Source organism: Calliphora vicina, chromosome 2 (assembly GCF_958450345.1).
Source record: "Calliphora vicina chromosome 2, idCalVici1.1, whole genome shotgun sequence".
Classification (NCBI taxonomy): Eukaryota; Metazoa; Arthropoda; class Insecta; order Diptera; family Calliphoridae; genus Calliphora; species Calliphora vicina.
The window spans coordinates 111,522,535-111,536,408 of NC_088781.1; the positions used below are offsets into that span (position 1 = coordinate 111,522,535).

Below are 13,874 nucleotides of genomic sequence, written 5' to 3' on the forward strand. Positions count from 1 at the left end.
ACAGATTCGTAGTAGCAACCGAATTTGTTGCCAATCGAATTATTCTGCCTTAATGACCGAGTTTTACAGTTGTGGATAAGAAATTTTAGAATTGGTAACAAAAGTTTGGTTACTTTAAATGAAATTATTCTTTATCAACTGACTTTCTGTTGATAGAACCGAAAAACTCTATGTGTGCAACCGAATCATTCGATTGGTAACAAATTCGGTTGCTATTACGAATCTGTTTACTCCGTGTGTCTGCAAAGATGCTTTCTATAAGCTATTTAAACTGAATATATTGTAATATCAATAGACAAAATTTAAATTTTGAATATGGAATGATACGAGATAGACCCTAGTAGGGATGTCAAACGGGAATGGGTTTTACAAATCCCGGGATTCGGGATTTTAGAAATGTAAATTTTTCGGGACATCGCCAAAATATGGACAATAATATAGTTTTTCTTGAAAATCGCAAAATTTAAATCGTAGGTACGGAAAAACTGTAAGAGGTTTGACATAATTTTTACATATTTTTATTCCCTATTATGATCTCAATAAATCCCAATGGGATGATCGAAAAATTCTGAAATTTGTTTAACATAATTTCTAAAAATTTGAAAATGGAGATTCGAAACAGCTGTTAAAAAAAATATTTTTTTTGCTTATACCTGCGAATAGGTTAACGGTATCCTACGAAGACAAAAACTCATACACAAGTAAATACGGATATATTTTAAATAAAAATTAGCTTTTATTTTATAAGAATTTGTAATAACTTTACCATTTTTTAACCAAATTTTGTCATTTATATCTCATTACAACGATAATTACGTATACATTTCGATTATTTTGCATTCAATTGCAAAACTATTTATTTAGTAGCAAAATTTTTACAAAAACTGAAAAATTTTCATTTTTCCCGAATTTTGGCGATAATACAGTTTTTGGATCATTTTGACCCAACGGATATACAGGGTCAATTTCCAAAAATTTGTTTTAATGTAATATTCATTAATATAAATAAAACTACATATTTCTAGAAAACAATGCAGAAAGTTAACGATTTTCACCTATTTATTCCATATAAATAGTAAAATTTAGCATATATCTGAACTTTGACATCGATGCGCGTCCATAAATCGTTGTCCGATTTGGCTAAAAGTTTCAGCACTTAACTTTTAGGCCTAGTGTCGCAATATTCCACCCGGCACTCTTCAAAATTTTAACAAACATTTTTTTCCATACAACTGATTGTCACTCTAATAATGATATTAACATAAATTTCATTCATTCATAAATACTGATTAAAGTCCCCATAAAAGACCAAAACTACATATTGATGGTGGGTATAAAAGATGAATATAACACTCTTACTTGTTTTATATTAGTATTATAAGTATGCTGAAATTTAGCTTTCTAGGTTTCATCCTAAAATATTAAAAAATTTCGAATTTTCGGGATTTGTTAACCCGAAAAATGCCGGGATTGTTTTTCATAAATCCGGGGATTCGGAAAATCCAGATCCCGTAAAATCCCGGGATTTTCGGGATCTGGATTGGCATCCCTAGACCCTACCCAATACAAAAGCTTTGTTAACTGTTGAAACATACTCTCCAGCTGAGATAAGATCTGGGAATGTTATGTTTGCATTGGACTGACATAGTAATGGGTTCCTGGTCATGAGGTCCTGGCGTACTTTGGCTTCTCGTTGGGCCACACTAGGAATGGAATTTGTTAAGTTTTTCAATAATTCGACAGGTAAACTATATATTAGTCTGTTCATATGAAGATCCCAAAAGTTGCGAATACACTCTGGTGTTTTTGCAGGACATTGAGGTCTATGATATCACCCATTTGCTTTAGGTAATCTGAGGATAAAATATTGCAGATTTTTCATTATGTATGATGATAACTCTGATCATTTGCTTTGTGGCTGCCTAATGTTGACGTCTTGTAGAGCGAAGTGCTTCAGAAGAGCCTGTTTCTGGTCTCTCATTAAACGTTAAGTGCTACACAAAAGAAAGTTAAGTGCTATACAAATGAAAGTTCCTATGGTTCTCAATCCATTCAGCTTGTACATTGGTGCTACAATGCCATCGCCATTCGATGATCATATCCTCTTATATTGGTTTGGAACTGAATCATTCTTTTAGCTAATAAATCTTTCATCTTAATAAAGATATTTATCATAAATCTCTTATCTCATTAATTTTCTATTATATTTCACTCTCTATTTCTGCTCACTTCATTGTAAGCAACACAATGTTACCAAATAAGTTCACCCAAGCATGACAATTTTGGTCTATAATCCATTATTATTTTTATTTTTTATTTTTTTTTTTAAAAAATGTAAAAAACACAAAATTTTTTTTTAAATTTAAAAAAAAAAAATTTTAAAAATTTAAAATAACAATCGAAAACATTTTTATTCCAAAAAATGAAAAAAACAACTGGAAAAAAATTAAATTTTTTTTACCTAAAAATATTTAAAATTTTGAAGTATAATTTGGTGAAGGGTATATAAGATTCGGCACAGCCGAATATAGCACTCTTACTTGTTGATACATCAGTATATCCGGCAGAGACCAACTTAAGACGCCATTTAAAATCAACAAAATCGACCCACAAATACCTGAGATATAAGTAAAAAACCACGACTCCTCGATTTTTTTTACCAAATTCTTTTTTTTCACAAATTTGTTTTTCTCATAAACATAAAAATAATATCTTACATTTGCCACAATTATTAATTAAATACAACATCAACTACAATTGTACAAAAATATGAATCATAATTCTTTCATGTCTCAGATAATTATCAAAACCATTGAAAGTGTTGATTACTTGTTCTACGAACGAATTAATTTAACACATTCAAACATACTACACTCTCATATTTGTGGACAATTTAATAAAGATCTATAGTGATGATGTCGTTGCAAAAAATGGAAACGAAAATTGCAAGAAAAAAACCAAAGACTACAACAAAACATTAAAGTACATAGTGAAAAATAACAACATTTGCAAAAATAAAATTCCCAAATGAATTATTACAGCAAGTTGTTGTTTTTCACATTATTATTTGTGCGCTTTATTGTTGGAAATTCTATGAAATACATAAATTCAGACACACACACACAAATACTTATATATAATATCTATGTATACCATATAATCTTACTTTGTCTGATTTGTATCTTCAAACGAAAATCTCCAGAGACGTGTGCTTTAACAGAAAAATTAACGCCAACAAAACACACCAAGACAACTGTGAAGACCAACGACTTAAACTGTCATGGTCCGTTGAAAATTGTTGTATGTAGAAAATTGCAGCTGACGCCATCATTTAACCAGTCATGATCGTCGTAAGCTCATAATTTTTGTATCTTTTTTTTTCATTATTTTTTTGGTTTTTGTTTGTTTTTCAGTTTCTGTTTTCACAAAAAAGAGTATTTCTGCTTACATTTTAAGTTTTTTCTGTTTAGCTGTTGTTGTAGATTGTTATTTGGTTGCTTCGCATGGCATTAGTAGTTTAAATTGTTGCTCTTTATGGCAAAATATGTTGAAAATATTGTTTGCTATTATTGTTGTTAAGTTTTTATATTTTCGTGTTAAAACCTAACATTTTCTTCTTTTCATTAAAAAATAATTTGATATCTATTTTAAGTTTTGTTAATTGTTAATACCCTACGGGCAAGAAGAGTAGTGGTTAGTCATGTTGTCAACTTGTTGACAATTTAGACATATATGTTGTATTACACAAACTAAGTGATTAAATACATTTTCTGTATGTAGAAACACAAGACCTGGAAGAAATATTAAAAAATTGGATCACGTTTTTTGAGCAACCAAGTAAAGTAACGATATTTCTTATACAAAAGTTTAACGATGAATATACATAGTTTGTTCTCAGTTTAAGGAACTAATAAAGCTATTTGAATGAATAAAGATAAACTTTTATCTTATTTACAAGGTGTGAAACCATTCGAAAAAAGCTAAAGCAAATTATTGTAGAAAATAATTTGCCGAAGGATGCAGATCTCAAAAATTGCGATATGTACTTTGCGAATAAGGTTTATATGATCAGGCATCCAGACGGACGGACGGACATCGATAATGATCCTGGATCGATCGTTATACTTTAAGGTGGGTACCAAACCCTCCCTCTCACTATTGTGGTGTAGGGTATAATTATTAAAAACAGATTTCCACTCGAAGGAAACTGACATTGCTCAATAAACTATTTGAACCCACACAGAACAAAAGGAACTTTTCGAATTTTTTTACAAATTGATTTTATGGTATTTTTATATTTGGGTTGATATCTTCTAGAAAAAATCAATTTCCCAAAATTTTCAAAAAATGATTTTCTGACAGAATTGTTTTTTCCATGAATTTTAGTTCATAGGTTCATTAAATCGAAAAACTACTGTAGTAGGTACGGCCTAAGTGACTGTATAGTTTGGATGTATTCGAACAACATAACATTCAGTCGAGGATTTGTAAACTTTTTGTACCCTACGCCACACAGTGGGGCAGAATCGAAATTTTTTGGAAAAAAATCTGGCATTTCTAAACGGCTAGTTCGATCGAGATAAAATTTGAACTGGGCGTAGCCCAGGAGTATTCGAGTTTAAGTTATTAAAATGGGCCCAACAAATGCTCCTGGGGGCTCAAAGTAGGGTACCTTCGACATGTAAAATTTTTAAACACGTGCCATTTTTTTTTGTTTCCCATCCGATTTCAAAGCATTTTATATTTTTGGAAAGCGCTCGGCGCTTTCCCGCAATTCTTAGGAATTGCGGGATTCCCTTTGACCTTTTGACAAGGTTTTTCAAACCTTGTTATTTAGAATGTGAAACTTAAAAAACGCTGAAAATTTCATTGAGTTTCGCTACTAAATAAAGATTTTATTACCTATTACATATTCATTGAGTTTCTAAAACTAAAATTTGTATCAAAATTTTAATAGGATTGCAAATATTAGGCACGATTTGATCCACATTTATTCCGAGCTATATTTTTTTGTTTAGATAAGTTAATTTTTGGTCTTACAAGTCAATATCTCATTTAGATTCAAAAATATGCCACTTTAAAACTCCGTCCTTCAAAAATATTGCACTTTTTCATATTAAAGAATTTGTATAATTTGAAATCGGATGGGAAACAAAAAAATGGCACCCTACTTTGGGCCCTGGAGCATTTGTAGGGCCCATTTTAATGACTTAAACTCGAATGCTCCTGGGCTACGCCCATTTCAATTTTATCCCGATCGGACCAGCCATTTAGAAATGCCAGATTTATTTCCAAAAAATTTCGATTCTGCCCCACTTTGCGCCACCATATTGGGGAGGGTATAATGCGTTTGTGCAGATGTTTGTAACGTCGAAAAATATTGGTCTAACACCCACCTTAAAGTATACCGATCGACATAGAATCACTTTCTGAGTCGACTAAACGATGTCCGTCCGTCTGGTTGGCTGGCTGCCTGGCTGCCTGGCTGCCTGGCTTGCTGTCCATGTAAACCATGCAGGTCGCAATTTTGAAGATATTTCGATCAAATTTAGTACATATAATTTTTTTGGCCCAAGGACCAGCATATTGAAACTGGCCTCCCAAAATTAGACTTTATCGGTCATAAATGTGTAATTTATATATGTATCTCCACAAATTTCGCTCCAAATAAGTTTTATATATACGAAATTGTGTCATCAAATTTTGTTTCGATCGGTCCATAGTTAGTCATAGCTCCCATATAGACCCGCTTCCAAAAATCACTTTAACGTGCATAAATCTCTTAAAAATTTTGGTATACACACAAAATTCACCATAAATAACTTTAATAAAGATATAAATCACAGGACCTAATTTCATGGTGATCGGTCCATAATTGGTCATAGCTCTCATATAAGGACTACTTCCGAAAATCACTCACGAATATAAATTATTCATATTTTAAAAGAGAAATATTGTTGATCATTTATTTGGTGTAGGGCATGACCGACTATACTTTCCTACTTGTTTAATATGCTTATGTTAGGCTAATATTATATAAAAACTCATGGATGATAAAGGCAATGATTTTTTAACCCTCATTGAGGAAGACATATGATAGTGATCTTTGGCTAGAGTTTTTTCGATCGTATAGCAAGTAATTCTTCATGAGTATCTTACACCAACTCTAATAAAAATTGTATAGGTTTTTGCGAATCTTAGAGATTTTTAACTCCATCATGATTAAAAACATTTCTTAGCTATATTTGGCAATCTCAAAGTCCTTGCCTAGGTCATTAGGAGTGTCGGCTAAGATTGTGATTTCTATTGAAAATTAACCTCTCAACATTTCTTGCTTTTCTGTTGAATATTATTATAATATTATTCAATTTGAATGAGTATTCAATTATGAGCACAAATTAATCAAAATGTTCATCTTTTTTGCTTGGACTTAAAATATCCCAATTTCATATGTAACTAGAACTAAAAACGATTTGCCTTCAACTGAGATCCCATGATGAACAAATGGCTTAAATTGGCAAAGAGTTTGATCAGCTCTATGAAGCCTAGCTCGAGTTAGAGTTCTTGTAAACACTCTTGCAAATGGTTCTGATGGAGATGAAATTTCTAGACGTATCTTTCCATATTGGGCTATCTATATATGATCAATACCAGTCTGACTTGCCGTTCCCCATAATTGGATTCCGTATGCCCAAAGTCTATCCAAGCGAATGCTAAGGTATGTGACATTGTTTTTTAGTGTTGTTTAGTATTACAGATGGACAGTTTTATCTCATAAATTCATTCGTGTTTACCCTTGAGTTTATTTACCCATATTTTTCAGCTCTTCAAATAAACGTCTGACTAACTATTTACATGCAGAGAAAAAAGCATGGTTCAGCATGGTTACGATAACTACATTTTGTTCTTTGTATTTGGTGTAAGATTTAAAATAGCAGGATTTGTTTCAAATTTTTAGCTTTTATTTTTACAAAATAAATTTATTCAACGTGTTGGACCTTATTAGCTATGACTTTTTTCCATCTTTATGGCAAGCTATGTATTCCGAGCCAGAGGAACCATTCATCATTTGAGGCCAAGAACGAATCAACCAAATTCGGATACTCTATTATAAGGTGAAGTATATCCCAGAGAGAGCATTCTACAAATAGTAGTCTGACAAGGCATGGTCTGGATTATAAAGAGAGTGAGGCAAAACTTCCCAACCACTTTTTTATAAATATTTTTTAAGGGTATTGCAACATGTGACCGATCGTTGTCATGACGAAATATTATGATTTTATGTCTGGCCGCAATTTCTAGGCGTTTTTCGGTTCCCTGGGTACAGATTTCCAGTGATGGATTTAAGTTGTTCATAATAGATATGACCCTTTTTCTCCCACCAAATACAGAGAATTACCTTAGCGCCATGAATATTTGGCTTTGGTGTCGATTTAGCTTGATAAAGCTTCGGGATATCGTAATGGATGTATTTTTCATCACAAGTAATGAATTGGTGCAAAACTGATTTTCTTTTATACTGTTGAAGCATCATTTCGGAAATACAAAATCGTCTTTCAAGTTCTTAGGGCTTCAATTCGTATGGTAACCAATATCCATGCTCTTGGATAAATCCTACTGCTTGCAAGTCTTTTGAAATTGCTGCTTGAGTAGCTCCCAATGATTGTGCAAGCTCTTGTTAAGTTTTACAACAATCTTCATGTGAAGACCGATTCTTGGTCTTCAAACTTTTTTGGCTGACCTGGGCGATCATTGTCTTCGGTGTCAAAATCACCACTTCTGAACTGCACAAACCATCTTTCGCACGTTGAAATCGATGTAATACATTGATCATAAGCTTTGGAGAGCAATAAGGTGACATTATGATTAATAGGAAAATATTATGATGTAATATTATGACTATATTTGGTCATTTTAATGATCATAATGTGTTAGGAATGCAATCACAATTCTTATCATAATATGTTATAAGATTATGTTTACCACAATCATATTTTTCTCTTTGTTTATGGAAATGTATAAATGGTTGAGCTATTGTATATTGAAAAACCAGTGGTGTATATCAAGTAAAGCTTTGGCCCTAGTATCAATTTCATAGTATCTTGTTACTCTTCCCACTTAAACAGATAACACGATCGATAGTTCAATGATGATATCGTTGAACTGCGACAATATTTGAAAAACCATTTAGTAAGCTACTTGGTCTATGGTTCTTTCAAATCCTTTGCTGGCTTTGGTATTTTTATAATTTAGGATATTTTCCAATCATTTGGAAAATAGCATAGTTTTGAATCGCATTAAATAATAACCGCATAATCATTGTTACATTAGGTAGCTTGTTAATCATGGAAGGTGTTACTAAATATGATCATCTTCTGCAATGAGAGTAATTATTCCAGAGTCCGCTAATGTATGAATATGTGGTTTTTCTAATACAAGTTTTGTTGAAATACATTACTTAAATGCTCAGATGATGAAACTTATGTAGTGGCAGATATTTCACAACTTCCGGGTCAAAATTTGTATGTGGCTGTTGGACGAGGTAATTTTCAAGAACAATACCGGACAAAAAAAACAAACAAAATTCCCCAAGAACTTTCTTGTGTGGGAATCCATTTGGAGTTGTGGCAAAAGAAGCCAATTATTTGTGACGGAGTATCTACAAAATCGGCTTTTACCTTTCTTAAAACAGTACAGAGTGCCTTCATATTTTTGACCCGATTTGACATCAAGCCACTATGGAAAAAAGGGCATTGAGTGGTATTCAAACAGTAATGTCAATTTTGTACCACGGGACGCAAATCCTTTCACCTGACCAGAACTTCGACCTGTGGAAAGGTATTGAAATGTCCGATTTTAAGCGTAAGTGAACCATCTTGAAACTATAAAATCCGTAATTTATAAATTTATATTTAAATTGTATGCTACATCTTGCTCATCGCATTTATGAGATCATTAAATTCGTTTCTCATCCCGAAATGGTATCCAGTTTATGGATCGCTTTAGTGAGTTTATAAATTTAACATGACTGACTTTAAGATTTCCAAAGTTGGGCCGTTGGGCCCGGTACGCATTTGACATCTTATGACTGCTGAATGGATACGTTGTGGATTTTCCAAAAATTTAACATTATTTTTTTAAGTTGTAAACAGTATAATGAAATGTTTTAAAAATTAATACCAGAATTAAAAGCAGTATCGCGAAATATATTTCTATTGCATTCAAATCATTAAATTTTTACATAATTTTTGCCAATTTAGGATGAATTAGATTGAATATGGGTTTCGTATGTCTATTTATATAGCTATGGCAAAATGCATATGTAATAAATAAATCCACAAACAAGTTTTGATTTCTGTAAAAATATTTAGAAGAGATTTGCAAACCATTTTCGTGCCTTTATTTTCTGTATAGACTATCTGCAGATTATTTCAAATTTCATCTAGTTTTACCTTCGCTGCAAAACTAACAAAGAATTACACAACTTTCATATTTGATTTTAATTATTTTTATTGAATTTTTTTTCTCTTTATATTTTATTTATTTATTTGTTTGTGTGTTTTTTTTTTGTGTTTAAAATACATACGATCAATTAGTTTTTATATACTTAAATAATTTATTGGAAAAAAAACATTTACATTTACAATGTACAATATTTTTCTTTAGTTTTACATTATTTAATATTTGGACAATAAAGTGTATTTTGTTTAGTAATTAATTATTTAATAAATAATTCAAATATTTTACAATAATGCTTAACTAACATCACTAGCTTTTAGTTTCACAAAATAGAAAAAAAATTTAAATAAAATAAAATATATCTTTGTATATATTTTAAACAAAAAATCTATTTAAGAAACATGCGAAATATTTGACTGAATTTTTTTGAATTGCAAAGAAAAATTTATTAAAATTTAGATTTTATTACTTCAGTTCTACTATGGATGGGAAGAACCCATTCGGGGACCGTACAGTGAATAGGGTGAGAAATATTGAGCTAAAGCAGGATGTTGTTGCATTTGCAGGCTGGCCAATGAACCAGGCGGTGCACCGGCCAGTGATGGAGGCAACATGGACGGTTTGCCATAAGGATGATAGCGGGCGGCTGACAGAGGGCTCAGAGGTGGTGTGGGATATGTACGTTGAAAGAGTGGATGATTTGGCGGTATGCCGCCTTGAGCGGCGGCGGTCAATACAGATTCGGGTAGCGAAGCGGTGTGTGTACGTAAATGTTGAAACAGTTCATCGGAGGTGGCAAAACGCTTGCCACAATAGGGTGTATCACCTCCAATCCAAGAACAAACATAAGGCATTTGTGAAGCGGCGGCCAGAGCAGCCAATTGAGCATGATATGAATTGGCAGCAGCAGCTGCTGCTGCAGCACTAGATGAACTGCCACTAGATTTGCCTTCTCTCTCACACTGGGGACAGCCAGCCTGACAGGGTTGACCAGCAGCCTTATTAAGAAAATGAGGACTGGAAGGGCAGCCTGTACAGTAGGGGTCCCGACATATATTTTGCGGCATATCTAGACCTTTCAGTCTGGCATAATTCAAGTATGGATTGAGAGCAGCAGCCTTGAACATGGGATGATGTGGCGACATTAAAGCACTAGCAGTCATTAAGTCCATGGGATAGGACATACTGGCGGGATAACCCGGATAGTAGGAAGCCGCTGCACTGCTGTTACCTTGTCCTGCGGCAGCTGCTGCCTGTAAAGCTTTCACATAACTAGCCTCTTTAGAAGCAGCAGCATAAGCTGCCTCTGATGTAGCTTGCAGTCTAGTTGATGCTGTAGTGGTGGAATGAGTAGGACTAGTTGCTGATATAGAAGTGGTGGCTGTGGCTAGTGGATTGCCACCATTAATTGCTGTTTCTTTGGCTTTTTGTTGAGCTGGACTATGCTGATTTCTTTGTTGAGAGTGTTGCTGCTGTTGCTGTAGTTGTTGCTGCTGCTGTTGCTGTTGCGTTTGCAGTTCTTGCTGACTTGATGCTACCGTCAACGAGGGAGTTCTTCTTAAACCACCATTCATGGCTGGTGATTCTCCTCTTTGTGAGCTGGCCGACTGATTGGAATCACAACGATTTTGTAAACCATTTTGCCCTAAACTATTACTACTAGTTTTTGGTGTTTTCACTCTGATTTGACTATGGGTTTGCGATAGATTCGTGGCCTGCTCATTATCGTTATCTAAACGTTCCCGTATGTGATTATTATTGGTTTCATAGGGTTTAAAACTACATTTGATGGGCTGCTGTTGAGGTTGAGGTTGCTGCTGCTGCTGCTGTTGTTGTTGCTGCTGCTCTACCGAACCCGTTGAAACCGATGAATGACTACTGAGCGGTGATGATTTGTCACGATTATCCAGCGATGAGGAAGATGATGATTTATGAGCTTTGGTGGCCTTTTCTATGTTTGCTGCCAGCAATTTGGGATTTGTGGTGTCAGCACCAATTGCACTGCAGGTTTGCGCCAGCAGGGCCAGCGGACTGCTTTTGGTATCCATCTAAAAAGAGAAGAGCAGAAGTGATAGAAATTAGTATAACGATTTTCATAAAGGGAGTAATAAATAGTTTGAAGTTTAAAATAAAACTTTTGATTAGCTAGCAGTTTATTGAACATTTTTGTTTCAGAGAAGCAGACCTTCAACGTACGAGAGATGGTTTGTGCGGTTCAGAAGTGGTAATTTTGACACAAAAGACAAGATTGCGTAGGCCAGCCAAAAAAGTTTGAAGACCAAGAATTGGAGACATTACTCCATGATGATTATTGGCAAAACTCAACAAGAGGTTGCAAAATCATTGGGAGCTACTCAAGAGAAACGTAAGAGATCGTACGTGAAGCCCGGCCAACCATCCGAATCGACACCAAAGCCAAATATCCATGGCGCTATAGTAATGCACTGTATTTGGTGGGACCAAAAGCGTGCTATATATATTATGAGCTACTTGATCTGTCCAGACCATCACAGGAAACCTGTACCGAAGGCAACTAATGAATTTGATGAAAAACTCCCAGAATATGCGCCCAGACATGAAACCGTAATATTCCACAACTCTCGGCCACATGTTGCAATACCTGTTAAAAAGTATTTAATGACGTGAAGTTTTGCTTCACCCGATTTATAGTCCAGACTATGCCCCATCCGACTACTATTTGTTTCGATCAATACTTCACTAATAAAAAGCTTTGAACTGAACTACGAAATGAGCTATGAACTGAACCTTGAACTGAATTATGAACAGAACTATGAACTGAAATCTGAACTGAACTATGAACTGAACTGTGGTCGACCATGAGTCTTGCTCTAAGAAATGAAACGTAACTGAAATTTCCAAAATACTCTAAAGTTCCACAGTTTTCGAGAATTCGTTCATGAATGATATTAACACAGCCTTCGTAGATGAGATATTTTGACCGAATAACGAAGATAAACTATATTCCCCCAGGGTCCAACGTTCTCAATATCTGGCGGTTTAATTATCGTAATAGAAAGATAGAGATGGTTTTTTAAAGACACTTAAATTGAAAGATGGTTTTACTTCAGTGCAAATAATATTTACATACAGCCAGTATTTAGATGGACATCGAAAATGTTACTTGACATAAATTATGACGTTCCCCATGGGTTGAACCGCTTTGCATTCATCAATATTCGTGAATACGACATTTAGATAAGTTGTTAAATTAAGCAAAATCGTGTTACTTGGAACAATATTTTTATTATTAGTTCATTTGTGGTTTATTTAACTTTAAACGTAACATTTATAGTCGACTCCAAAAAAGAAGATTTACATGGGCACACATCTTAATACCACAATTTTTAGTATCTTTTAGATAAACAAACACTTAAATACATAAAAACTCAACATTAAGATATAAATTGCTGATATAACAAATTTATTTTGTATACTTATATGACTATGTATCTTCCTCTCTCGCTCTCTGTAAGCTATTTGCTACAAAAGCCATGAAAATACATTAAGTCATAAATTTTGTGACTTATCCATAAATACATACAATCTATATTCGCAGAAGAAGAAGTATGTTTGTACAACACAAAAAAAAAGTATAAAATAATTGCGTCATAAATTAACAAACAAATAAAAACATAAAAACTGAAACCATTGTTGTATGTAAGTATAAATGTTAGTACCCCAGTTACACTCCACACGCTATTCAACAATGCTCCCCCATTATCTCCACTTTATCTCTGGTGGTGCTACTCGAGAGGAAAGCAAAAAAAAAATATATAAAACCAAAAATAATCCAACAATAACAAAGTGTCTGGGTACTTAATGGTAATAAAAATTCGCAACACCAGAACATTAAATAAAATTATATGCAGTAAATGAGTTACGAGTCATGATGACGCTGGAGAGCTGCTGATACAAACAATACTTCCCGCTTTATAGTACAAACAGCAGCGGCGGAGGCAGCAGCAGCATATTTATGGAAAATAATAGCTATTTGTGTACAAATATGCTGCACTTAAGCTGAAATATTATTTTAGTGGCACTCTAAGAATCTTATCTTTTAACCCGAAAACAACTATAATAAAAATATTAAACTTATCTCCTCTCCTCCCATCTGGGAAGACTCTCAAGAAAATGGAAAATTTATGTCTTAAATATGCCAACTAAATATACTAAATTAGCAACGAACATAAAGTACACTACAAAATTTAAAATGCAAGTGCTTAATGTGATTTTATAAACACAAATTTTTCTAAAATTTTTTTGGAAAAATTCTGAATTTAAACTAATATTTCGCAACTATGAGCTATGATCTGAACTATGAACTGAAGTATGAACTGAACTATAAACTGAACTATGAACTGAACTACGAATTGAACTATGAACAGAGCTATAAA

At 33.5% G+C, this 13,874-nt stretch overlaps 1 protein-coding gene across 3 annotated transcripts in view; it reads right to left on the reverse strand.

Moving 5' to 3' along the window:
• Positions 1-9,517: 9,517 nt before the first annotated feature.
• The window catches only part of elB (elbow B), a 121,207-nt gene continuing 116,850 nt past the window's right edge, over positions 9,518-13,874 (reverse strand). For all 3 annotated transcript variants that reach the window (XM_065499452.1, XM_065499450.1, XM_065499451.1), the window contains one exon: positions 9,518-11,507. In XM_065499452.1, the coding sequence (XP_065355524.1) occupies positions 9,939-11,507 (1,569 nt within the window). In that variant the 3' untranslated portion in view covers positions 9,518-9,938. The remainder of the gene's footprint in view (positions 11,508-13,874) is intronic.